Raw genomic sequence first — 27,286 nt, 5'->3', positions numbered from 1 at the left:
TGGAGGTTCATCTGTACCATTTTTATATATTCTATATGTATGCGTTAATATACGATATTTGTTTTCGTCTTTCTGACTTACTTCACTCTGTATGACAGACTCTAGGTCCATCCACAGCTCTACAAATGACCCAATTTCGTTCCTTTTTATGGCTGAGTACCACATCTTCTTTATCCATTCACACATTGATGGACATTTAGGTTGCTTCCATGATCTGGCTATTGTAAATAACATTGCAGTGAACACTGGGGTACAGCCACTGTGGAGAACAGCATGGAGGTTCCTTAAAAAACTAAAAATAGAATTACCATATGACCCAGCAATTTCACTACTGGGCATATACCCTGAGAAAATCATAATTCAAAAGGACACATGCTTGATTCTTTTTATGTACTAGGTTTCAAAAGAATGAACTGGCTTCCCCAGCATCTTCTAATTAGGTTCCCCCCTCCAAGTATCTTTATTAACTCTTGGACTTTAAACATTTCCTGTGTCTTAATTCATTGCCATTATTTTTCTGATTGAAGCTCTGATTGCTCTAATTGTCCAGTGAGAGCTTCTTCAAGTTGGGGTCAGAATCCTTTGGACATGACCCCAGAAGCCTTTCTTTGTTAGCTTCCTCGCTTTTAAGATGTCCCAGGTTCATCTTGTACATTTCCTACCCCAGACCTGACAGCAATGGTTATGTAATTATGAGCTTCTGAGCTTTCCAGGGAAGCAATATTTACTGGGAGCAAGCAGTGTTCACAGCTCTGTTTTGACAATGAAACGGGCACAGCAGACTGGTGGCATTCACCTCCAGCTTAGCTCAGGGAGCCTTCCACCAGCTGTGGCCCAGGGCTGTCTTCTACCACCTTGGAACTTATCCTGCTTTCTTCCATCTACTGAATCAATAATGAAAACAACAAAAGTGGTTACAAAATAGCTAGATCCACAATGACAATGATCCTTGTTTGCAGAGCAACATGGTCCGTCCAGAGGCAGTTTCGGTCTGGTGGAAAGAACACTCCACTTGGAATCAAAGGAAACTGAATTCGATCTTGGCTCTTCTTCATCTGTGGGAATAAAAATAAACTTCATTTACAGGACTAAAAATAAACTACCTCGGAGTTGCTAATGAGGACTAAATAAGATTATGAATACGGAAGTACAAGATGTACATGATTAATATGTTGTATATATGATATACTTAGAGTAACCCTATGTTGAGCATCTACTATGTGCCAGATACCATGATTTTATTTCATTAATCTTCATAATAACAGTGGCAAAATATGTCACCCCAAAATATGGCACTTTGGCATAAGGATTGTTTTGCACTAAAGGTACTTGAAAAACAGCAGATGCCAGAAGAGCATTCTAATCTCCCCTTTTCCTTCTGAAAACAGGAGATAACACTTCCAAGTGAAAGATGCCTTCCCTGTACCAGGAGAAAAGAAACATTCTTCGACTGGGAGTCAAGGTCTGCCTTTAGCCTCCCATATATTTCTTTCTTCCTTTTTAAATAAATAAATAAATTTATTTATTTGGCCGCATTGTGTCTTGGTTTCTGCTCACGGGCTTTCTCTAGCTGCAGCAAGCAGGGCTACTCTTCATTGTGGTGTGCGGGCTCCTCATTGTGGTGGCTTCTCTTTTTACAGAGCATGGGCTCTAGAGTGCAGGCTCAGTAATTGTGGCACACTGGCTTAGTTGCTCCGCAGCATGCGGGATCTTCCTGGACCAGGGATTGAACCCATGTCTGCTGCATTAGCATGCAGATTCTTTTTTTTATTTTAAGAACTTTTTTTGAGATACAGTTAACATACAATAAACTGTATATACTTAGAGTGTACAATTTGGTATTATTTTTCTTATTAGTGATAGATATATGGCAATCCCAATCTCCCAATTCATTCCCCCCCAATCCTCCCCGCTTTCCCCACTTGGTGTCCATATGTTTGTTCTTTACATCTGTGTCTCTATTTCTGCCTTGCAAAGCAGTTGATCTGTACCATTTTTCTATATTCTGCATATATGTGTTAATAGCAGGCAGATTCTTAACCACTGTGCCACCTAGGAAGTCCCAACCTATATAGATTTCAGTTACCTTTCCACAATCACCCTCTTTGTCCAATCTGTTAGAAGAGCATTTAGGGGACTTCCCTGGTGGTGCAGTAGTTAAGAATCCGCCTGCCAATGCAGGGGACACGGGTTCAATCCCTGGTCTGGGAAGATCCCGCATGCTGCGGAGCAACTAAGCCCATGCACCACAACTACTGAGCCTGTGTTCTAGAGCCCGTGAACCACAACTATTGAGCCCATGTGCCACAACTACTGAAAGCCCACGTGCCTAGAGCCTGTGCTCTGCAGCAAGAGAAGCCACTGCAATGAGAAGCCCCCGCACCACAACAAAGAGCAGCCCCCGCTCACTGCAACTAGAGAAAGCCCGCACACAACAACAAAGACCCAACACAGCCAATAAAGGAATAAATAAATAAATAAATAATAAATTTATTTTAAAAAAAAGAGCATTTAGGTTTTGCCGCCTCTTTGGATGTTCATTTCCTTATGAGGGCTCCCGTGTCACTGTAAAATATATTCATTCAATTTGTGTGCCTTTCTCCTGTTAATCTGTTTTATGTCAATTCTCAGGCCCAGCCAAAAACCGCAAGAGGGTAAAGGTCGAGTTTTGCCTCCCCTCACATGTTCCTGTGGTGTGCCAGTGACCCAGCTGGGGTTAGGGAGAAGCCTTGATTTGTAGAATTTGCTGATTAACAGGGTGTAAATACTTCCACCAAGGCTGATTTCAAGCTACCAAAGGCTTCAACAACTGACTTGCAAAATTCCTAAATATTTAACAGGAAGCTCTCCCAAGGCAGTAGGAGCAGCTTTCAGCACACCACTGAATCAGGCCCATTTCAAAGATGAGGACACTTTCAAAGATGAGACTTAGAGAGGACGAGCAACTTGGATTCACCGCAGGGGGTGTGGGTCCTGGCTGTCAGCCGGGTCTGTGCCTCCATAGACGTGAGCTTTCTCCACCACACACCTGGCCCTTCACGATGCAGCTGATCCACAGTCTTTGACCACGGATTTACTTATTTGTTTATGCTTTGGGCATGAGTGTGAGCAAAAATGTTTACCTCCTTGACAGTCAACATCCCAGGAACAGGGAGCGTGTCCCATGATCTTTATATCCTCAGGGTCTCATTCCACACATGGTATGCAGTAGGCACTTAACATACATTCACTAAATAAATGGAATCAACCAGCCTCAGTTTAGGGGGGAAAGTGAGAAAGAGAATCAATTCTAATGTCATGCTTTACCTGCAGCAGGCATCCATTTTGAGAGTCAGAATTGAACCGGGAAAAAAAAAAAAGCTGATAATTATAGAGCACTTCCTACATTCCACGTGTTATACATGGATTATGTCATTTAATCCTTAAAACAAAGCCATCCTTTTGTGTATGAGGCAGGTAGGATGTAGGGGGTGAAACAACTTGTTCTGTGTTATACAGCCAGAAGGCAATGGGGTTGAGATTTGAACTGGACAGCTGGGCCCCAGACACACCTCACAAACCACAGCTCACTGTCTATTATAACCATACTCAGTGGCCTTGAGTCATTAATACTGGAGGTGCTTTGGGATGCAGACTGTTTCTTCGTCACCTGGAAAAGGTCTTGCCTGTACTTAGATTAGGTGTGGCAGAGCCAGGGGGAAAGTGGGATTGTGATCAGCTGCTCCCTGTCACAACATTTCCCAGCCAGCTCTGCAAGAAAATTCGACTTTTCCACAGAGGACCAGCTTCAAGGCAAGGCAAGTGATTCAGGAACCATCCCACTTCACTTTCTCTTCCTCAAATTATATACGAGTTCTGTTACTAGAAACAAAAATCCTAAATTTCGCTCTCCTAAATTTTCCACACAGGCCTCCATGGAGTTGAAAAACAAAAATCATTTTCCAGTTTCTCTGGCTTCAAGCCTGATTCCAGGACGTGATCCAACACTAATCACCCTTCCAATGCCTGTCAGTGAGCTGGTGGCTGTGTACTCTGGCAGCTAGTACTGAGGCAGTCTTGTGCAATGTTGTTACAGCGCTATGTTATAATTACACCCCGGCCTTGTTTCCTGCACATCTCACAGATGTATATCCACCAACGGCGTGTTAGCTGACAATCCCTCTAAACAAGCCTGGACAGAAGAAATAATAGCGGTAACCCTGAGGAGCTTCTCAAAGAATATACAGCTAATAGTCCAGAACGTTTAGCCAGCTCAATGGTCTCTTACAGGCAGGTCAAATGTCAGGCAGCATTTCTACCTTTTCCTGTTCTGCCTTTGACCTCTCTCTGTGCTCTTGTCTTATCCAGAACAACATCACTTAACTCCTCTGTATCTTGAAACAGGTTGACTTAAAACATGAAACACCGGAGGAAATTCTTACAATCCCTCAGTCCCCACTCCACCTCCCAGAGGAGCTAAAAGCTTAAGGAGTCATATAGGGAGGGTATACAAGGAAAGGTTAGGACTTCCTCCAAAGATAGTGATTGGTTATCAGTCCCATGCAGACACAGCTACTAAGAGCGGCTCCACCACTAAAAATAGGTTTGTTGTTTAAGAAGACACCTTCTGAGTATTCTCATAGGAGACTGCATCAAGCAATCGAGATTTGGGGGCTGAACCAAAGCCTCTTCAAAAGCAGAGTGGACTGCATTTAAATTTGATTTCCATCTAAATGTTGCTAAGATATAAGAGAAGTCTCATTCGCCTTTGTCTTGTACTTCTGTGTTCTTTTTTTTTTTTTTAAATTTTGGCTAGAGTGTCCACTATCCCAATCAAAGAAATACAGTGCACATCGTCCCCAGAATCCATAAATGTGTTCCTGGCCCACTCTGTAATAGCTTAATAGAATTAACCATTACAAACACATTTGACCCATCTACAATATTAAAAAAAAAAAGAATTTGCATTTCTATACCTTACAAGAGAACAATTCTGTTTATGATCCATTGTATGCAGGAGCATATTTTGCTGGTTTGAGAGAGTATGATGCATACAGTTTTCTAGCAATTTTCTTTGTTTCTTTTTACGGCATTGTCTGTGCTGTACTCTTGCTGGTGGCTGCTAGACTTTAATTTATTCGTTTCCCTGCTTGATAACATTAGTGATTCTGATTTAAGTTTCTCATTTGTTTTGCTTTTGTTTTTTTCCTCATGTAACATTGGTGAAGGATCCAGGAATATGACACAAAGGTGGAATAAACATTAATTTTGTGCAAAAAAAAAAAAAAAAAGCTTAAGGAGTGGGGTAGCAGGCTGTTTGTTATAATTGCTAAGGGGGTGGGGCAGGCGCTGCCTACCCACCGTCCTACTGCTCCTCCCCTGGGATGGGAGAAGCCGAATCCTATTGGTCATAGACACTGGGCCCCGACCAGATGGAACTCTCTGGAAATGTTCCCACCGAAATCCGGGGAAGTGGGAGGAGGAAGCTCCCGAGGGAAGAATCTAGGTGGTGGTGTGTGTAGTTTGCATTCCTGTCTGTGTTTGAAGAGGTTTCCAAGCAGGTTTTAATTAACCTCCAGCTGAAACTTGCTAAACAAGTTTTGCAACCCAGGTTATTGTGTTAGTATTTTGCTGGGTGTATTGTCCTAGGTTTGAATTTCATGCAGTTTATTATTCTTTCTAACTAGAACTCAATGGGAAAAAGCAAAGTGTATATTTTAAAACCTAGGCATTTCCTGGTAATGGCTTGTAGGAAAGAATGAGATTTGGATTGAGAAAGGAAGTGAAATTTTAACATTTACAAGTGATAAGACAAAACCCCAAATATTATTTTTTCCAATGAAAAAATACACAATCTTTTGGGTCAAATAACAATTGAGACTTCGTTTTTAAAACGAACTTCATATGCCCCAACACAAGAGAGAAACAGAATAGATTCTGGTTTTTTTCCAGTTTACTTCATCAAGGCCTGCATTTCAGAAGCTAAAGCACATGATCTTTCTGCAACAATGACCACGGAATAATAATCACTGTGTCCCCAAAGTAGCCACTGAGAAGAGTGGGCTTTGAGGATACTCGACCCAAACCCTGAGAATAATCTCTTGACATGATCTCTGATAAATCACTCTCTACAGTCATTTACATAAACCTCTGCCCCAGGCACAGAGTCTTCTAGTTCAAGGCCTTCAAAGTGGGAAATATTTGCCATTTGAGGTATGTGAGAACTTTCCAGATGACTGAGTTTTAGAAACTTGCTTTCCAAACCTCAAATTCCATATGTACTTTTTCTCCCCTTTCACAATAGTGCTTCTCGCACTCGAATACAAACAGGTGTATCCCTCATCTACCCTGAGTGTTAGCAGAGCATGTTATCTCAAAGTGGAAAAACCTCTGGGCACCAAACCAAGCAATAATTCAGCAATGTATAGCTCCTGAGGGAGGAGTTCCCTGAGAGTTAAGCCAGAGTCAAGGAGGAAAAATGATTTTTTCTCTACCCTTCTAGGTTCTTGGCTGAGATCCGCTTGTAATAAAAGATTAACAGGAGATAAACGAACAGAAGTTTAACATGTCTGCCTCCTGTATACCCAGGAAAACTGAGTAATTCTCCAAAACAGCCCAAGCCACCACCTTCAATACCATCTCTAGCTAAAGACAAAAGAAAGATGTTGGGGGAGAGGGGAGCCAGTTACAGATGGTTACCAGGAAAAGCACAGTAAACAAGGGTATGGCAGATTTAAGCGGTTGCCTTCTCCATTGATAAGAGAGTCTAGAGACTTAGACATTTCTTTTTCCCGGTACAGAGGGGGGACACCCTTACAGGTGGATATTTCTAAGTGTAAAAGTCTCTTACAAAAGGGTAATTTCTACTTGATTTTCAGAGCTTCTCCTGTGTCTGCTAATTCTTAAAAATAATCAGCCTAAAATAATCCTCATGCCAAAGAGGCATGTTTGGGGGAGGATAGTCTGTTCCCCTTCACCAGCGTCTCAGATTGCTTAGGAACACAAACCAAGGTTTATATTTCAAACTCCACAAAGAAAGAGGCTCCACAGCAAGCCAATTCAAAGAGCCTCTCTTGGTAGAGCTCTAAGTGGTACAGTAAAGGAACTACTGGTTAAAGAGTGTCAGCAGTGAGTTGGCTCAGGGCGGCGGTAGAGGTAGGGGAACAGCCAGACATTTCCACAAGATTGCTGGCTCCAGCATTTTATCATGATTGTTTATTACCTCCCAGAAGAGACTGTAAATTCCATTAGACATTTGGGACAATTTTCTGTCTCAAGATGTGAAAAAGAGATCATTTGGTTAAAAAACAAATTGAGAGGAACGGCACCTTATTTTATCCAGGTGACAAACTGCTTTATCTAAGCATGAGAAGTAGAAGTGAGATCATATTTAACGTTTATTTGAATTGAAAAATAAAGTCAGATTTTCTTTAAGGATTTCTATTCCCTTTCACCTAATTAACTCTTACTCTTCTTCAACTCTCCACTTAAATGTCACTTCCTCAGGGAAGTCCTCCCAGACCACCTTCTAGTATGCATTCCGCTAACACCTCCTTCACTGCAGTCTTCCTAATTGGGACTTGCTGTTTATCTGTGAAATTCTTTAAGATCTGTCTCTCTCATTAGAACACAAGCTCATAATGGCAAGAATCATGTCAGTTTTAGGTCCACTCTTGGTTGGTGAGCAGGGAGAGGGTTAATATTTTGCACAATTCTTTAAAAGTTAGTTTGCTTTGGCTGATTGGTTTGACAATGAGGACTGGCTGTGCCATTAGGTGTAGAGCAGGCACTTTCCATTACCTGAATGAGCTAAATGAGCTGTGCTGAGATTTCAAAGCAATAAAAATAGATTTACCGTGTGTGCATAATGTACAGTACGTCAGAAATCATGTTCTTTGCAACTATTTAACCTATGATTTTACCAATATAAAATGTAAATTCACAATGTGCAAGAGAAATTTTGAAAATCCCATTTTTAAAAGGCAAAATACGTGGAGGAGTACACAGTTGTTCAAAATTCTTTTGAACAGAAACACTTGAACAAAACCGAAATAGTACGAGGGTGAGTCAAAAATTATCCGCACTCTGGCTGTAGCATTTATAGACGTTTTAATATAACCGGAGTGCAGATAAATTTTGACTCGCACTCGTACAATCACTGCATGAACACGGGACTCCCACTTCTACTCTTCGTGGGTGGGCGCCAGTCAGCATCTGTTTGAACACATTCAGTGATGGGGAAGTTACTATCCTACATGCTAGCTCTAAGCATTTTTGGAAAGCTCCATTTGTGAAAAAGTCCAGCTACCTGGGAGTCGAAAATTGTCTCTTTGTTGTTTCTATTCACCCATATGTGGCCTTAACTCTGCCCCTGGAGCTAGACTAGCCCCTCACCCACTGAGCAGGCTTTTAATGATTTCAAGATAGACACATCCAATATCCAATCCTTTAAAAATTCTGTACTATATTATTTCTTGGCAGGGCACCATCCTTCTTTGAAGATCTCCATTCCCCTTCACCAAATTAGAGACTCCTACCCTTCCTCAGCAATCAGCTTAAATGTCACTTCTGGCACCTCCAAGCAATGTGTCCACTCTCTACATAAGGAAAGCGGGAAGGCAGAGGGTAAAATACACAGCCTGTCCTTAAACAGCTTGGCCTTTTAAAACAATTCTGTAGAAAGCCATCTCTAATCACTTCCATCTACACTTCATTGGCTGGGATGTATCACAAGGGAACTCTCAGTGGTAAAGAAGCCTGGGAATTCTAGTATGTTACTTTCCAATTACTCTTATAGAAAAAGTCATGGGTATAAGGTGAGCAAAGTGATAAATCACATATTGGAAAAATTACCAGCTATAGTTTTAGAAGTTATTTGGAAGACTGTAAGGTGAACAAAATAATCAGCTAACAAAGTAGTTATTAAAACAAAACAAACCTGTGACAATGTGTAGAGCTACGCAACTTTCTAATTGGGTTAAAGCAAAAATATAAACAGTTCACCAAAAAATGTAGACTCTCAAACAAATAAAAGGTAGTATATATGGCCTGACGTTGCTTTGCTCTTGAAATTTTCTCGTGACTTCTCTTTTCACTCCCAACTCCAAGCAGCCTATCCCAAAGTGTTAAAGGGTTTGTGGTGTTCATGCTTCCTAATCAGCACGTAAGTCAGAAATTCTTAAAATACATTTTAAATTGTGAATCACACCAGGACATGACTTCGTCTCTAAAGCAATTTGATTTTTTAAGGCAACTTAATTTTAAAAACTCTTGCACACAAATGTTCAGTTGATTGCGATTAAGACCATTTTCTTCTGGTGAATCAGCATGATTTCTTCATCAAATGAGGCATTTTGTCCACTTTTTGGAACATTGGCAGTTTCATTTCCTGTTAAGGAAATAGTATCTTCAAAACTCAGATAAACTTTTGCCTTTACTATCTGAGCACTGAAAACAAACCAAGAAAAATATGTAACACATTTATGCCTGTTTGGGGAAATAGTATCTCGAATAAGTCTTCACGATTATTTAAAGATTTAGAAAGGGATTATTTATTCTGCTTGAAAAAAATTCTTTTAATGTGAGTATTTATACGGAACATCATTTTTGAAGCTTTTGTGGCTGGTGCTGTTGGATTCACACCTAACTTCTTTCTTCTTGTAAAATAGAATCATATCATCATCACACTCTATACTCTGCTACCTGGACTCTCAGCTTGAATCCTGGGGTGGCTCCAGGGACAAGAGCCCCAATTCTCTCAGTATACACCGCATACAAACATCCTAGCAACGTTTTGGAAAGTTTCTCATTATTAGTGTTTTGTTTTAGAAAAAGTCCAAAAGAGGATATAGTGAAAAGTCTACAGGATAAGGAAGATGAGGAGAAAAAGACAGCATTTAAAAATAGAATCACATGATTTGTGAGCAGGGAAAAAGCAAGAAGAAAAAAAAGAGGGGTTGTGAGAAATCAGAGAAATTGTGCTGACTGGCAGGCGAGGCAAGTACCATATTGAACATTTTTTGAAGTGTATGTATAGGCGTCCGTATGACAGTGACCTTAATGTATCACCAGCATCCTGTAGACAATACAGGAGGACTATATGTAAGGTTGTTTGGTTTCTGGTTTTTTTATGGAACGGTCCAGATTTTTAGTTTTCTGTCTAGAAAGCAAAAACAAAACAAAAGTGCAAATATTACGGCCTGCAAAGGCTCTAGTTTTCGCCCAGCCCACTCCCCACCTCCCTCCTGCTGTTCATCACCAGAACTCCCCTTCCACCTACATGGTCCCGGTGTCCTGGTAAGATTATCAGTCAGGATGCCCTGCTCCTCTCTAAGCTCCCATCACCCCAGGACTTGGCTCAGGACTAGGGGTACCCAGCCTCCACAGATGCCACTAGTTCACAGGCTGGAGGCTGTGGCCAGGGGCTGTTGGCTGCCACCTTCCTAGCCTTGAGGGAGCACCTGCTGTGAGATGTACCGAGGCCTGTGGGAACCGGAGCCAAGCGCTGGGTTTGAGATGTTCCTCCTCGCCTTAAACTCTCAGCTCATACTCTACCCCAGCCCATGGGGATCAGTCTCCCCGCGAATCGCAGCCCCGCCCCGTTTATAGATTGTCTCATATTCTTGAATCTACCCCACGGGGGTGGGTCTTCTCCCCACCTAGGTCCTAAATGGTTCGGTAACAGGTCATGTTATGTTCTTTTTTTTTCTCCCCCAAGAAACAAGCCTGGCATGTAGTAGGGTAAATCATAAGATTTGTTAAATTCTTTGCTTATGACAGAAAGTATACTAAAACCAGAATGCTTTTCTAATAGGTGAGCACATTAGGTGGCTGCATAAAAAACAGCATTTACCGTGCAGAACTTACATTATTTCATTCAATCTGCACACCCAACCTGTGAGGTGCATGTTCAAGTTTCTGACCTTGGAATTTTGAACTGAGTTATAAATTACAATGAATGCAAGTACCTCTGACTCCGAATTCTGTATAAGAAAACAAACTGCCCATAACGCCTCCTCTTTACCCCCTCCCCCCAACCAACAAGCAAACTTGCACCACCTTGTTGTTCCTGGTATCTCAGGGATAAAAGACATTCAAAGACCAGGACTTACAAACTGAATAAACTGGACAAATTATCCACTTCAGTTTCATCAAATGCATTTCCCAAGCAACAAAACATGTGATTCAGCAGAGAAAAAACTAACCACTCGTGAAGATAACACATTTTCTGAGAGCGCCTTTGGCCAAACTGAATAACTGTCTCTGCAGGAGAGGCCTACATTTGGGGAATGGAGGGAGGGAGGACAAGCCAGTTGTTGGACTGGGACCTTCCAGAACCGCAGCTGTGACCCTTAACAAGATAGCTGACCTGAGCCTTTCATTTCTTTGACTTCATTTATGCTTTTAATTCCAAAGTTGCAAATAACAGGAAATGAACCACAGTGTTAGCCAGTTAACATCAAAGCTAGAAGGAGACCAGGAGGCTGCTGTGAAAAAGAATTAAAAGGGTAAACATTCCAGTGAGTCACAAGCATTCAATACTCACTAGAACCACAAGAAGCAAATAGTGTGGGAACCCACAAGCGGACACCCCAAGGAAGAGCAGACCTGGAGCTCTCTGAAAAGTACAAAGTTCTATACAAATGCGAGATATAAAACATAAGTCACAGCTAGGGAAAACAGTCATAAGATGGAAACATGATTTTCAATGGAAATTAATTTGGAGATCTACTGACTTGCAGTACGTACACACTAGCCATTTGTTCTTTCTTGTAGGGAGAATCATCCTTGAAGGATACTTGCTCTTATATTTTTCAGACCATAAATATCACAGATTATATGGTACTTCAACTTTGAAAAGAAAGTTTGTGTGTTGTGTTTTAATAAAAATGGTAAACTTATAAATCATGGCGCTGAGAGGAAAGCAGTAGCAATCTGCTTTTTCTCTTCGGCACAGTGATTCCCAGCCTTGGGGAGTCTTACAAAGTACTGATGACTGGGTTCCCCCTGCTCACCCACCCTGGAGAACCTGATGTCATTGGTCTGAGTGCAGCCTGGACATCGGACTTTTTAAAATCACCCCAGTTGATTCAAATGTGTGGTTAAGGGCAGGAACCACTGTCCTCAAAATTGCTTAGAAAGCAAGACAGCTGCTCAGAGAAAGAAGGGAATTTCTTTAAAAAAAAAATTTATTTGGCTGCTCCAGGTCTTAGTTACCCATGCAGAATCTTTAGCTGTGACATGTGGGATCTACTTCCCTGACCAGGGATCGAACCTGGGCGCCCTGCACTGGGAGCATGCAGTCTTAACCACTGGAGAACCAGGGAAGTCTCAGGGAATTTCTTGAGGTAGATGGAATCCATAGTCCTGATTCCATCCCCCTCAGCTTAGCACGCTTCACCCCAGGTGTATCCTCAGAGAGTTTCTACTCTAAGAAATCTGGGCATCAAAAAACCCTTTTAGGGCAGCTCATACAGCTCAATATCAAAAAAACCAAACAACCCAGTCCAAAAATGGGCAGAAGACCTAAATAGACATTTCTACGAAAAAGACATACAGATGGCCAACAAACACATGAAAAGATGCTCAACATCACTAATTATTAGAGAAATGAAAATCAGAACTACAATGACGGGGCTTCCCTGGTGGTTCAGTGGTTAAGAATCCGCTTGCCAATGCAGGGGACCCGGGTTCGAGCCCTGGTCCAGGAAGATCCCACATGCCGCAGAGCAACTAAGCCCGTGTGCCACAACTACTGAGACTGTGCTCTAGAGCCCACGAGCCACAACTACTGAGGCTGCACACCAGAACTACCGAAGCCCGCTCACCTAGAGCCCTTGCTCCATAACAAGAGAAGCCACCAAAATGAGAAGCCCATGCACTGCAACGAAGAGTAGCCCCCACTCGCAGCAACTAGAGAAAGCCTACGCACAGCAACAAAGACCCAATGCAGCCAAAAATAAATAAATTAATAAAATTAATAATTAAAAAAAAACCTACAATGAGGTACCACCTCACACTAGTAAGAATGGCCATCATCACAAAATCTACAAGCAATAAATGCTGGAGAGGGTGTGGAGAAAAGGGAACTCTCCTGCACTGTTGGTGGGAATGTAAACTGGTACAGCCACTATGGAGAACAGTATGGAGGTTCCTTTAAAAGCTGAAAATAGAACTACCATATGACCCAGCAATTCCACTACTGGGCATATACCCAGAGAAAACCATAATCCAAAAAGACACATGCAGGGGACTTCCCTGGTGGTGCAGTGGTTAAGAATCCGCCTGCGAATTCAGGGGACACCTGTTCGAGCCCTGGTCCGGGAAGATCCCACATGCTGAGGAGCAGCTAAGCCCGTGCACCACAACTATTGAGCCTGCACTCTAGAGCCTGCAAGCCACAATTATTGAGCCTGCTTGCCACAACTACTGAGGACGGCACACCACAACTACTGAGGCCCACATGCCTAGACCCTGTGCTCCACAGCAAGAGAAGCCACTGCAACAAAGCGTAGCCTCCACTCGCTGCAACTAGAGAAAGCCCACACACAGTAACAAAGACCCAATGCAGCCAGTAAATAAATAAATAAATTCGTTTTTTTAAAAAAAGCAAAAAGACACATGCACCGCAATGTCCACTGCAGCACTATTTACAATAGCCAGGACATGGAAGCAGCCTAAATGTCCATCAGCAGAGGAATGGATAAAGAAGATGTGGTACATATATACGATGGAATATTAGCCATAAAAAGGAACAAAATTGGGTCATTTGTAGAGACGTAGATGGATGTAGAAAGTGTCAAACAGAGTGAACTAAGTCAGAAAGAGAAAAACAAATATCATATATTAATGCATATATATGGAATCTAGAAAAAATAATATAGATGATCTTATTTGCAAAGCAGAGCTAGAGACACAGATGTAGAGAACAAATGTATGGATACCAAAGGGGAAAGGGTTGGGGTGGGAGGAATTGGGAGACTGGGATTGACACATATACATTATTGATACTATGTATAAAATAGACAACAGATGGGAACTTACTGTATAGCACAGGGAACTCTACGTAATGCACTGTGGTGACCTAAATGGGAGGGAATCCCAAAAGGGAGGGGAGATCTGTATGTGTGTGGCAGGTTCATTTCGTTGTGCAGTGGAGGCTAACACAACATTGTAAAGCAACCACACTCCAATAAAAGTTAATAAAAAAAAAACCTTTTAGGGAATTCCCTGGGGGTCCAGTGGTTAGGACTCCACACTTTCACAGCTGAGGGTGCAGGTTCAATCCCTGGTCAGGGAACTAAGATCCTGCAAGCCACTCAGTGTGGCCAAATTAAAAAAGAAAAACAAAACAAAACAAAACAAAAATCACCTTTTAATTTTCCCATTCTTTCAGATGTCTGGGAGGAAAGGGGATAAAGGGAAACTTCCATGACTGGCAACTGTCATGCGGGGTTTGCTTACCGCCACTTAGGATGAGTTTGAACCCCCAAAATGTTCAAAGTTAGACTGTTTAACAGATGGGGCCCTGCATGTGTGTGTGTATTTTAACAACAATCAGAGAAATCTGGTGTGAAGGTGCTTGACATCAAACTTATTGCTACCTCCATCTGACCAAAAGCTCATGTAACTTTAGCTATAAAAATATTTATGTAATGTTGCACATGCAGGGGCTTTAGTCTCTGTCTAGTTTTATTTCACCTGTCTAACAATTAAACAGAGCTAGGTGAGAAAAAAAAAAAGTGATCTCTAACTCCTCTTTATCTCGGAGAACTCATTCTAGTAAAGGAAAATAAGGTTTAATGAGAGGAGGTAAAAAATAGTACAAAGGGGCTTCCTAGGTGGCGCAGTGGTTAAGAATCCACCTGCCAATGCAGGGGACACAGGTTCGATCCCTGCTCCAGGAAGATCCCACATGCCATGGAGCAACTAACCCCGTGTGCCACAAAACAAAAACAACAACAACAACAAAAAAAAATAGTACAAAGAAGTGAAAATCAGATTGAAATGAAGCTACATTTTCAAGCCTGATCTCCAAATGAAATGGTCACTGCTGTGACTACATTACAACTTCATTTTGATCATTTCGATGTGATATAAATCCTGCTCCACTTTGTTTTCTTGTCTGCCAAAAACATTGGTTATTTCCTTGAAGTGCACTTCTGAATCTGCAAAGAGATTCAGATTTACATATCTCTGGGTTAAAAAAGAAAGAGGAAAACAGTATGGAAGTTCCTCAAAAAGTTAAAAATAGAACTACCACATGATCCAGCAATCCCACTTCTGGGTATTTATCTGAACGGGTTGAAAGCAGGGTCTCCAAGAGGTATCTGTACACTCACGTTCATAGCAACATTATTCACAATAGCCCAGAGGCAGAAGCAACCCAGATGTCCATATAGATGTACGAACAGATTAACAAAATGCGGTACGTACATACAGTGGAATATTATTCAGCATTAAAAAGAAAAGGAATCTGTCACATGCTACAACGTGGATGAACCTTGAGGCTACTATGCTAAGTGGAAGAAGCCACTCACTAAAGACAAATATTATACTATTTCATTTATGTGAGGTATCTATCTAGTAAAATTCATGGAAACAGCAGAATGGTGGTTTCTAGGGGTTGTGGGGAGGGAGACATAGGGAACTGTCATTTAATGGGTATTATAGGGGAGCAAAACTTGCCATCCTAAAATGTGTCTCTTCAGCATGTGGCTTATGTTGAGCTGAAAACAACCAAGGCCCAAGACTCGGGAAGAACCTCTGACCTGCCCCCTAACTGCCTGAAAGAATTTAGGTAAAGGGCCTGTTCCCCGAATAGGGCTATCACCAGAGATCTCTGCAAAGAACATGGGCGAGGTGTGATGAAGGAGACTCAGCAGGGCCTAAAGATACAGAGTCTACTATGTACCCCACTGTCTCTGTCTGGCCCAGCAAACATTGTTTATGAAACATTTGCTTATGGTTCCATCTTCAATGTGAATTGCCTTCCTCTCTTTTGAAGTCCCAAACCACTACCTCCAACATGCTCTTTTGTCTTTAGCTGAAGATGGTATTCAAGGTGAGGGCTTAGGCCATGTTGGGGAGTGACTTAGTTTCCCTGGGTCTCTCCCATGCATACATCATTAAACTTTTGTTTGCTTTTCTCCTATTAATTTGTCTCATGTCAATTTAATTCTTAGACCAGCCAGAAGAACCCAGGAGGGCAGAGGAAAATTTCTTCCTTCCCGACAGTATAGAGTTTTAGTTTTGCAGGATGAAAAAGTTCTGGAGATCTTTTTCACATCACTGTGAAATATATTTACTACTACTAAACTGTACACTTTAAAATGGTTAAGATGGTAAATTTTATGTTATGTGGTTTTTATGACAATTTTTTTTAAATCTTGGTTTCAAACATCAGAAACAGAATCTCGGTAACCTAAGGGAAGAAAATTTGGAAGACGATGTGATCACCGGTGGATCAAATCTGAGAAGGCTGAAGATTGAAATGTCACCTGTAAGAACAAGAAAGACTGGGAATCAGGAAATTGGGTGGTCCCTTGAAGTTGGAGAGTTTTGCATGTTTCTTTGACTGGGAAGCATCCAGTAATAAATCTCGGGTTTGTAAATATCACGAGGGAAAAAAAACCTAAAAGAGGAAGGCTGAGCTAAAGGAAGTCAAAGGGTTCAGGCAGCAGGTGCACTCCGTTCTAAATTAGGACAGGAACAGTCCTGTGCAATTACAGACTCTGAAACAATAAAAGGCAGAGGACTCAACAGTACTTCGAAAAGGTATTCCATTGTGATGTAAGTATTTTGTTCTAAGTCTGAGTCTGTTCTCATTGTATTAAAAAAAAGTCTCTCTTTGGTGGGAACTAAAAACAAAATCTGATTCATATTGAATTTTTTCCTGAAAGTTACACAAAGGGAAATAATAATGCCAACTGTGAGAATTGAAGTGGAAATCAGATCTCAGCCCTACTAGAACAACCAATGGGGACAATAGACAATAACTGTGACTCTAATGAAATTCATTTCTCAGCTGAAGGCACTGGGCCGATGTTTCTCTTGCTTTATTCTTAGTACTAAATTTAACTTTTTCCCTTTCAAGGGAAACAGCTCTCTTCAGTTTGAAACAATAGATATTCACACTGCATTCCATATTTTCTGGGTTCTCAGTGTTGCCTAAAATGTCATGACCTCCTCTCTTCCCCCACAATATTTCCCCTTCTGCAGTGGGTCACAGCTGTTTTCAGCATGAGAGTGGAGAGCTGGGGTAGGTGGCACAAATCTCCGCTGCAGGAGCAGTACTGATGAAGTGTGGGAAGGCACAAAAGCTGTATCTTATTCATCTCTTCCTCTCCAGTGCTATGCTGCCATTTGCTGGCTTTCAGGAAATTTTGTTGAATGAATAGGACAGACAAATTTGGTATCTTTCTACACATAAAAAGGAGCTAAAAGTTTTCATGTAAAAGTGGTTGTTGCATTATGACAGCTCAATAAATGCTAAGGGAATGTGTGGCTGAATGAACTGGGTTTCCTAGTGACCATGTCCGCTGTTGCCTTTTAGGCTGTTGCGGTGCAGGTCCTAGCTGCCTACCAAACATCTACTCTCCAATTCTCTCTCAAATTAAGAGAATCCCAGTTTTTCACTTGGCATATTGCTTCTCAGCTAAAAGACATTTGTCAGACTCCATTGTAGCTAGATTAAGCTATAGTCAACAAGGAAGCTGAAGTAATGGTGGAAGTTCTGGGATGTCTTGGAAGGGAGGTGGCATGTGCACCATCCTCTCTTCTTCTATTCTGCTGCTTGGAACTATGATGTGATGGCTGGAGCTCCGGCAGCCATTTTAGACCATAAAAATGAAGACTCTACCCTAGGGATGGCAGAGTGGAAAGCTGAAGGGAGCCTTAGTCCCAATGACCATGAAGCTGTCACACCAGCCCTTAGACTGCTTACTTTCAAGGTTCTTTTACTTGAGAAATAAACTGTATTTTTAGCCACTGGCTTTAGGCTGAACCCAATCCTAAGAGCTGTGATCTCAGAAAATAAAGAACTAAGGGAGAGGTCTCAGACCCTCCCCTTTCTCTACTTGACACATCAAACTCAGTTTAGTGAGGGTGCCAGTCCTCGACCTCACAAAAGTACCCCTTTGTTTTCATGATATATTCCTGTATTACCGCAAAGATAGTTTAATTTGACTGGCAGTCTTCTGGCTTCTGACTCCTCTTCCCTGTTGCTAGAAGGCAGTGCAGAGCCATGGTACTTACCAAAGATTCCCCTTGGCCTCTTTGCGTCCTGACCTCTTCTAGGCCTGCCTTTTCCATACAGCAAAACTGTCCAACACCCTCTTGCAATCTGATTAAATTGATTTACAATGAGAATGAATGACTAATAGTCTTCATCCAGGGAGAAGGGTAGGCAAGCACACATTCTATGGGTGTATAATTCAGAATGCATTTGTCACTTAGGGAGAGTGAGAGTGGAACATGGTTGGAAAACGACTTATGAGGCCACACAGGCAGTGAGGCGCAGGCCTAGGACATGAATCCAGGCCTTTTAGCTCCTGGATCAATGTTCTTTCCTTCAAGCCAAGGAGTCAGGCATGTTAGGCACTCCACTTCAGAACTGGCGTTACCAAGTCCAGGGTCACCACAAAGAGCATGTGGAGGGTGAGACATGTACCTTATGAGCTTTGCCAAGTTAGAATCTGTTGGCAGAGCCGAAGCCACAGAAATGGAAAGCACATGGGGAGGATCACACGCTGAACTTTCAACCCAAAGGCTCTGAGCCCTACATGATGGGAAAGGGAAGAGGCTCCCACTGTTTGCATGTGACTTCTCTTGTGTGGCTCTTTCAATGGAAGGCTTGCAAGGAAAAAGATGAAACTGCCCAGAAGGCATCTCTATTGCTTCTTCCAGGGCTGAATTTGTGGTATGGGTCTCATATCTTGGTGATGTTCAGAAACAACAGGTTATATAGAAATCTTTTTTTTAAGTTGTAAAATTAATATAATATAAAATTTACCATTTTAACCATTCTTAAGCATACAGTTCAGTGTCAATAAATACATTCACATTGTTGTGCTACCATCACAACCATCCATCCATCCACAGAACTCTTTTCACCTTCCCCACCTGAAACTCTCTTCTCAGTAAACTCTAAGCCCCCATTCCCCTCTCTGCAGTGCTCAACAATCACCAGCCAACTTTCTGTCTCTATGAATGTGACTGCTCTAGGTGCCTCATATAAGTAAAATCATACAGCATTTGTCCTTTTGTGTCTGGCTTATTTCACTTAGCATAACATCTTCAAGGCTCATGCATGTGGTAGCATATGTCAGAATTTTACTCCTTCTAGGGCTAAATTATGTTTCACTGTATGGATAGATATAGGAATTGTACTTAAAGATACATACATGTGTACATAAAGCCACTGAAGTTATCTGATACTATACAAAGGGGTTGAATTTTGAGTCTATGCTTCATGTGGTGAGTACAAAAGGAGCTGCTAGGCTTGCCACACATTAGGTGCCAGTGGAGAGAGAGAATAGAACGTGGGCCCGTCCTCCAAGACGGCTCACAGTCAACCTGGGAGACAGACACAAGTAGCTTCAATATGACAAACATTATGTCAAAATAGAGGTGAAACAGATGAATTCTCCCTAGGAGGCATCAGAATGATTACAGGTTGACCTTGACTAGGCCTCTGAGAACAACAAAGATGGCAGGAACGAAACTCTCACAGGTGATATGTGGGGTTCCCATTGCAATGGTGGCGAAACAAACTACCCCCAAACTTGGAAGCAGAAAAACAACTGTTTATTTATGCTCATGGATTCTGTGAGTTATCAATTCCATCACAGCTCAGCAGGGACAGGGGGTTGCTGCTCTACTGTGTCTTGGCTGGAAGCCCTGAAGGCTAGCTCAGTCGCAGGTCTGACAGTTGATGCTGGCTCTCTGCTAAGATCGTAGCGGGAACCAACAGTGGAACACCTACACGTGGGCTCTCCATGTGACCTGGGCTTCCTCACAGCATGGTGTCCGGGTTCTGACGGTGAGCCTAGCAGGGCAACCAGGTGGAAGTCACATCGCTTTTTCTGACCTAACCTCAAAAGTCATTCAGCTCATTTCTGCTGCATTCAATTTGATATGAGGAAATCACTAAGTTCGGCCCATACTCAAAAAGAGAAGAATTAGATTCCTCCTTTGGTGGGAGGCACGGCCAGGTTCTGTAAGAACATGTGGAACCAGAAATACTGCTGTGGCCATATTTGATCAGAGCAGATTTGGTGGTAGGGGCCTGAGGCTGGAACAATCTTGGCATGAGGACTCTCTGTGGCACAAAGGCCGAGTCCATGAGTACAAATCCGCTGCCGGAATATAAAGAGTGGTAATCTTAGGCCACCATTCAACCCCTTGCAATGTCTAATTTCAGTAATGACCAAGTGGTTAATGGTCATGTGTCTATCTTTCATTTAAGACTGACTGATTCAGACCTAAGTGAGCCCCTGGGATTCTTGAATACAATTTGGTGGGTGGGTGGGGGGTTGAGCGAGAGATTGCAATACTGGGATTGGCTACTAGTTTGGGTATGTGGGCGTCTGGGGAATTAACTTGATTACAGGGAAATAACACTTGTACCTTCAAGCTGGTGAAGAGGTCACACCTACAACTTTCATGCGCTAATTTGTGGGCCTACCTGCCCGCCACCAGCAGATTAGAAGCTCTTTTAAGGACAGGACCCATCTTATCTAGTCTCCCCAAAGGATTTAACAACAAGCTGGGCCTTTCGAATCACACAAATTTTTTTTTTAAGAAATTTTATTGAGCTACAATTGACATACAATAAACTGCATATATTTAAAGTGTACAGTTTGATATTTTTTTCTTATTAGTAATGGATATATGGCAATCCCAATCTCCCAATTTATCCCACCCCAACACCCCCCACCCCGCCCCTGCTTTGCCCATTTGGTGTCTATATGTTTGTTCTGTACATCTGTGTCTCTACTTCTGTCTTGCAAACGGGTTGATTTGTACCATTTTTCTATATTCTGCATACATGTGTTACTATACAATATTTGTTTTTCTCTTTCTGACTCACTTCACTCTGTATGACAGTCTCTAGGTTCATCCACGTCTCTACAAATGTCCCAATTTCGTTCCTTTTTACGGGTAATATTCCATTGTATATATGGAATCACACAATTCTTGATTTAAATCTCAACTCTGCCACTTGCTAGTTGTGTGGACTTATGTCAGACTTGAGTGTCCTCATCTCAGAATTATTAAAAGGATTCAATAAGATTATTTTGCCCTTCACTAAGAAGGCACTCAATAAGTATTAGTTCCTTTCTTTCCCACTCAAACAAGTTGTATGGCCAGGCAGACTCAGACTTCCCCATCCTACCCTTTGCCATTTGGCTTTTTTATTTCCCATGAGTCCTTCCTCTCCCTGATGGCACATGCTCCAGAGACTTCCCCTGAGCCCTGCAGGTCTGCTTCCCCCAGGAATTTCACTCCTCCCCGATTCCCACCATGGTAGGAGGAGGAGTTGGGGAGGCAGGAAAGGACCAGGGGCTTTAGGATTAAGAAAGAGGAGCTGGCATGCCTTGGGAAGCAGGGAGGAGGCCAAGTTACTAGAGCAAGTTAAATCCATTTCATTCATTGATGGTATAGACAAAAGATAGACAAACAAAATATAGCGATAGTGCGAGGAAAATAAAAAATAAAACTACCTTACACTGGGTGATTGCAACCCACTCAACCAAAGATCGATTTAAGTCAAGACCTGGATGTCAAGGAGCTAGCCTTGCAAAGATCCAGGGGAGGGCTGCTCACGCCCAGCACTACTGACATTTGGGGATGGATCATTCTTTGTTGTGAGACTGTCCTGTGCGTTGGAGGAAGTTCAGTAGCATCCCTAGTCTCTGCCCACAAAATAGCACCCACTCTCCTAAGCTGAGACAACCGGAAATGTCTCCAGACATTGTCAAGTGTCACCTGGGGGGGGGGGGCAGAATCACCTGATTGAGAACCACTGGGCCCAGACTGCTTGGCCTCACCAGGTCCAGCTGCCCCTCCCTCTCAGTGAATCTGTCTACTGTGACAACTGGCAATAGATCTTAAAGATAAAAGAGGTAAACCAGGAAGTGGGATACTTCCTGATTCAACCGTTCATTGTGGGCTGCTCTTCTTCCCCACTGGCAGCCTGAAACTGGGGTCAGACAGTATCAGAATACCACAGCATACACAGTCAGGCAGGTACCACGGGTCTGGGTTCTACATCACTCCCCTGAACAGGACCCCATCCCCAGCAATCCAACAAACTTAGACAAAGGACAGGCAGCCACATTTCTATCATTCAAGACCAGATTTTTAGCTGCTTTTAGCAGTTGTCTTACTTAATTGGAAAGAATAAATGTAAACAAATTTTATCATGTAAACTCACGATCTCTAAATATCGGCTTCCTAGAAATGGGTTAATAAAACTAAATAAGCCTCAAATAGAAATAATAGAGCCAATATCACTTGAACTCCCTAAATATATTTTTATTACATTTTGAGAAATTCCCTCATTTTCATTTCAGAGACTATGTACAACACGGTGAGACAGAGCAGGGTGTTGGGGCAGAGTTCAGGTAATAGGGGTGTTGCTCGGGCAACGCAGGACACAAAGTCTTTTTTTTTTTTCATTTTAAAAATTGTGATTAAAAAAACAACATAAGGGACTTCCTAGGTGGTGCAGTGGTTAGGAATCCGCCTGCCAATGCACGGGACACAGATTCAATCCCTGCCCCAGGAAGATTCCACATGCTGCAGAACAACTAAGCCCGTGTGCCACAACTATTGAGCCTGCGCTCTAGAGCTTGTGAGCCACAACTATTGAGCCTGCGTGCTGCAACTACTGAAGCCCACGTGCCTAGAGCCCATGTTCTGCAACAAGAGAGGCCACCACAATGAGGAGCCTGCGCACCACAACGAAGAGTAGCCCCCACGCGCCGCAACTAGAGAAAGCCCATGTGCAGCAACAAAGACCCAACACAGCCAATAAAATAAATAAATAAATAAATACATAAATTTAAAAAAAACCACAAAACTTACCATCTTAACCATTTCTAAATATGCTATTTTTAAGTTCAGTAGTGTTCAGTATATTTACACTGCTATGCAAAAGAGCTTTTCCATTTTGAACTTTTTCATTTTGCAAATCTAAAACTGTACCCATTAAATAAGAACTCCCCATTTCCCCCATCACCCTAGCTCCTGGCAACTACCATTCTTTCTGTTTCTGTGAATTTGACTATAGAAATGCCCCCTTAACCATGGGCAATACATTGTTCCAAGACCCCAGTGGGTGCCTGAAACCACAGATAGTACCAAACCCTACATACATACAGGCATACGTCATTTTACTGCACTTTATTGTACCTTGTAGATACTGCATTTTTTACAAATTGAAGGTTTGTGGCACCCCTGTGTCAAGCAAGTTTTTTGGTGCAATTTTTCCAAACATTTGCTCATTTTGTGTCTCTGTCATATTTTGGTAATTCTTGCAGTACTTCAAACTTCATTATTATTATATTTGTTATGGTGATCTGTGATCTTTGATGTTACTATTACAAAAAGAGGATGACTTGCTGAAGGCTGATGATGGTCAGCATTTTTTAGTAACAGTGTTTTTAATTAAGGCATGTACATTGCTTTTTTAGACAAAATGCTATTGCACACTTTAAAAAACGACAATATAAACATAACTTTTATATGTGCCAAGTGGGATGGCGCAAGATTTCATCACCCTACTCATAATGGTAATTTAAAACTTACAAATCATTTATTTCTGGAATTTTCCATTTAATCTATTGGGAACTTGGTTGACTATGGGTAACCAAGTCATGAAACTGGGTCACTGAAACTGCAGAAAGCAAAACCATGGATAAGGGGGGACTACTGTACTTTAGACACCATATCAGTGGAATCACACAGTATTTGTCCTTTTGTGACTGACATTTCAATTAGAATAATGTCTTCAAGTTTCATCCACATTGTAGCATGTTGACAGGATTTCTTTCCATTTAAAAAAATTTGGGGGGATTTTAGATTTCCTTCCCTCTTAAGGCTGAGTAATATTCCACTTATGGTTATATTACATTTTATTCATCTGTCGATGGGCATTTGGGTTGCTTCCACCTCCTGGCTATTGTGAATAGTGTTGCTATGAACACTGGTATGCAAATACATACACAGTCTTTTTAAAAACATCTTTATGGACATATAATTCACAAACTGTATAATACACCCATTTAAAGTGTACAATTCAATAGTTTTCCATACATTCAGAGTTGTGCAACCATCACCACAATGTAAAAACATTTTCATCACCTCAAAAAGAAAACCATTAGCAGTCACTTCCTCTCCATGCCCCTGCCCATGATGGTCACTTTTATGTATCGACTTGGCTAGGCTACAGTCCCTAGGCGTCCAAACACTAACCTAGGTACTACTGTGAAAGTTATTTTGTAGGTGTGATTAAAATCCATAATCAGTCGACTTTAATCTAAGTGGGCCTGATTCAATCAGTTGAAAGGCCTAAAAGCAGAATTGAGGTTTCTCTGAAGAAGAAATTCCACTTATGTACTATAGCTTCAGCTCATACCTGGGAGTTCCAGCCTGTCCTTCCTGACGCTGTGCCCTATTGGATTTTGGATTTGCCTAGCTAACCCCCACAATGGCCTAACCAAATTCTTTGCAATAAATCTTTCAATATATATCTCCTACTTGTTCTGTTTTAGTTGAACCCTGATTGATAACACTCAACTCCACTCCCACCCTCCACAGCCCTAAGCAACCACTAATCTACTTTCTGTCTCTATGGATTTGCCTATTCTAGACATTTCAAATAAATGGAATCATACAATATGTGGTCTTTTTTTTTTTTTTTTTTTGGCTACATCAGCTCTTAGTCGTGGCACACAGGATCTCATGGGGGATCTTCGTTGAGGCTGTGGGATCTTTTGATGCGGTGCGTGGGCTTCTCTCTAGTTCTGGCATGCGGGTTTTTCTCTTCTCTAGTTGTGGTAGACAGGTTCCAGAGTGCAGGGCTCTGTAGTTTGCAGCATGCAGGCTCTCTAGTTGAGGCACATGAGCTCAGTAGTTGTGGCATGCAGGCTTAGTTGCCCCACGACATGTGGGATTTTAGTTCCCTGACCAGGGATCAAACCTGTGTCCCCAGCATTGGAAGGCGGTTTCTTTACCACTGGACCACCAGGGAGGTCCCACAATATATGGTCTTACAATACAATACGTGACTAGTTTCTTTCACTTAGCACAAGGCTTACTTTTAAAAGATTTATTAATTTATTTTAATTTTTGGCTGCATTGGGTCTTCATTGCTCTCTGTGGGCTTTCTCTAGTTGTGGCGAGTTGGGGCTACTCTTCATTGTTGTGCATGCGGTTCTCATTGCAGTGGCTTCTCTTGTTGCAGAACACAGGCTTCAGTAGTTGTGGCTCACAGGCTCTAGAGCGCAGGCTCAGTAGCTGTGGTGCACGGGCTTAGCTGCTCTGCAGCATGTGGGATCTTCCTGGACCAGGGATCAAACCCGTGTCCCCTGAATTGGCAGGTGGATTCTTAACCACCGCACCACCAGGGAAGTCCCTTAGCATACGGTTTTAAAGTGTCATTGATGTAGCATTTATCAATACATCATTCCTTTCCATGGCTGAATAATATTTCATTGTGTGAAAATACATTTTGTTTATCCATTCTTCTGTTGATGAACATTCAGCTGTTTCCACTGTTTGGCTATTATGAATAATGATGCTATGGACATTTGTGTACAAGTTTTCATAAGGATCATGTTTTTATTTCTCTTGGGTATATACCTAGGAATGGAATTTCTGGGTCATATGAAAACTCAAGGCTCAATATTTTGAGGAACTACTGGACTGTTTTCTCCACATTCTCATCAATGCTTGTTATTGTCTGCCTTTTTTTAAATTATTATAACCATCCTAGTAGATGTGATGTGGTATCTCATTATGGTCTTCATTTGTATTGCCCTAATGACTAAGGATGTTGAACATCTTTTTCATGTATTTATTGGCCATTTGTATACCTCCTTTGGAAAAATGTCTGTTCCAATCCTTTGCCTAGTTTTAGTTGGGTTATTTGTCTTTCTATTGTTTAGTTGTAAAAGTTCTTCATGTATCTGGACACCGTCTCTTATCAGATATATGTCTTACAGATATTTTCCACACTCAATGGGTTCTCTTTTACTTTTCTTATAGTATTGTTTATAGCACTGAAGTTTTTAAATTTTGAGATAGCCCAATTTATCTATTCTGTCACTTGTACTTTTGGTGTTGTAAAAAGGAACCATTGCCCAACCCAAGGTCATGATTTACTCCTTTACCAAGATTTACTCCTATGTCATCTTCTGAGAGTTCTGTTTTTTAGCTCTTACACTTAGGTCTGTGATCCCACACAGTCTAAAAGTCTTACCTATTTGGTAGTGCTTTCTCAGGGAAATATTTATGGCACCATCGAAAAACAAACAAACTACTGTGTTTAAAACAAAATGTGCAATGTGTGCTCTTTAGCATTCTGATCTAGGCTGAGAACAATATTTGAAATGAACTAGTGCTCTCTCTGTAGGACAAATAAATGCTTTCATAAGTATGTCACTTTTGAATGGAGTGCAGTTTATGACCTATTTACTTATGAACCAGCCCAAACAGCTTGCCTCCATAGCGTGAGGGAAGGAAGAAAGACTCTATTGTAAGAATCAGAAAAAAAATCCAATCACTAATTTGGTCTAAACAAGGGAGCTTAGAGTTTTCGGTGGCTTTCAAAAGCTACTTTCTCTTTGCTTGAGGAAGGCGAATAAAAACTGTTTTTTAATGTTTTGTGACCTGGAAATATTTAATGTAAATATAATAGTCCTTTTATTTATGTTTTTCCATGAAAGCAGAGGGGAAGACCGCACAACATAAATAAAACAAATACCATCTCAACATGCTGTTTTGCGGGTCCCCAAGATTACCCACACATTCAGCAATTCCCTGAGATGAGTCACAGGACAGCATACAGTTGTCCTCGTGGCTTAGGTTTATCACGACAAAGGCTAGAAAACAAGACCAGCAAAGGAAAAAGACAAGGGTAGAATCTGGAGAAGTGCACACACAAGCTTCAGAGGCTCTCTCCCTTCCAGCCTAGGAGGGATACACGAGCACCTTCCTTTCTCCAGCAGAAAAACTGCAGCCACACATGTGCAATGCTTCTGCCGTAGGGAAACCCATTACAGAGACTCAGCACTCAGTT

At 41.7% G+C, this 27,286-nt stretch overlaps 1 protein-coding gene across 2 annotated transcripts in view; it reads right to left on the bottom strand.

Annotated features, from left to right (window-relative positions):
- Positions 1 to 377: 377 nt before the first annotated feature.
- Positions 378 to 27,286, bottom strand: part of APOO (apolipoprotein O) — an 85,345-nt gene continuing 58,436 nt past the window's right edge. Inside the window, exon 9 of one of the 2 annotated variants that reach the window (XM_057719149.1) lies at positions 378 to 1,055. In XM_057719149.1, coding sequence (XP_057575132.1) covers positions 915 to 1,055 — 141 coding nt within the window. In that variant the 3' untranslated portion in view covers positions 378 to 914. The remainder of the gene's footprint in view (positions 1,056 to 27,286) is intronic. The other variant, XM_057719150.1, reaches the window with a different exon arrangement.

The sequence above is a fragment of the Hippopotamus amphibius genome, chromosome X, assembly GCF_030028045.1.
Source record: "Hippopotamus amphibius kiboko isolate mHipAmp2 chromosome X, mHipAmp2.hap2, whole genome shotgun sequence".
Taxonomy (NCBI): domain Eukaryota; kingdom Metazoa; phylum Chordata; class Mammalia; order Artiodactyla; family Hippopotamidae; genus Hippopotamus; species Hippopotamus amphibius.
This window is presented reverse-complemented; position numbering and strand designations above follow the sequence as displayed.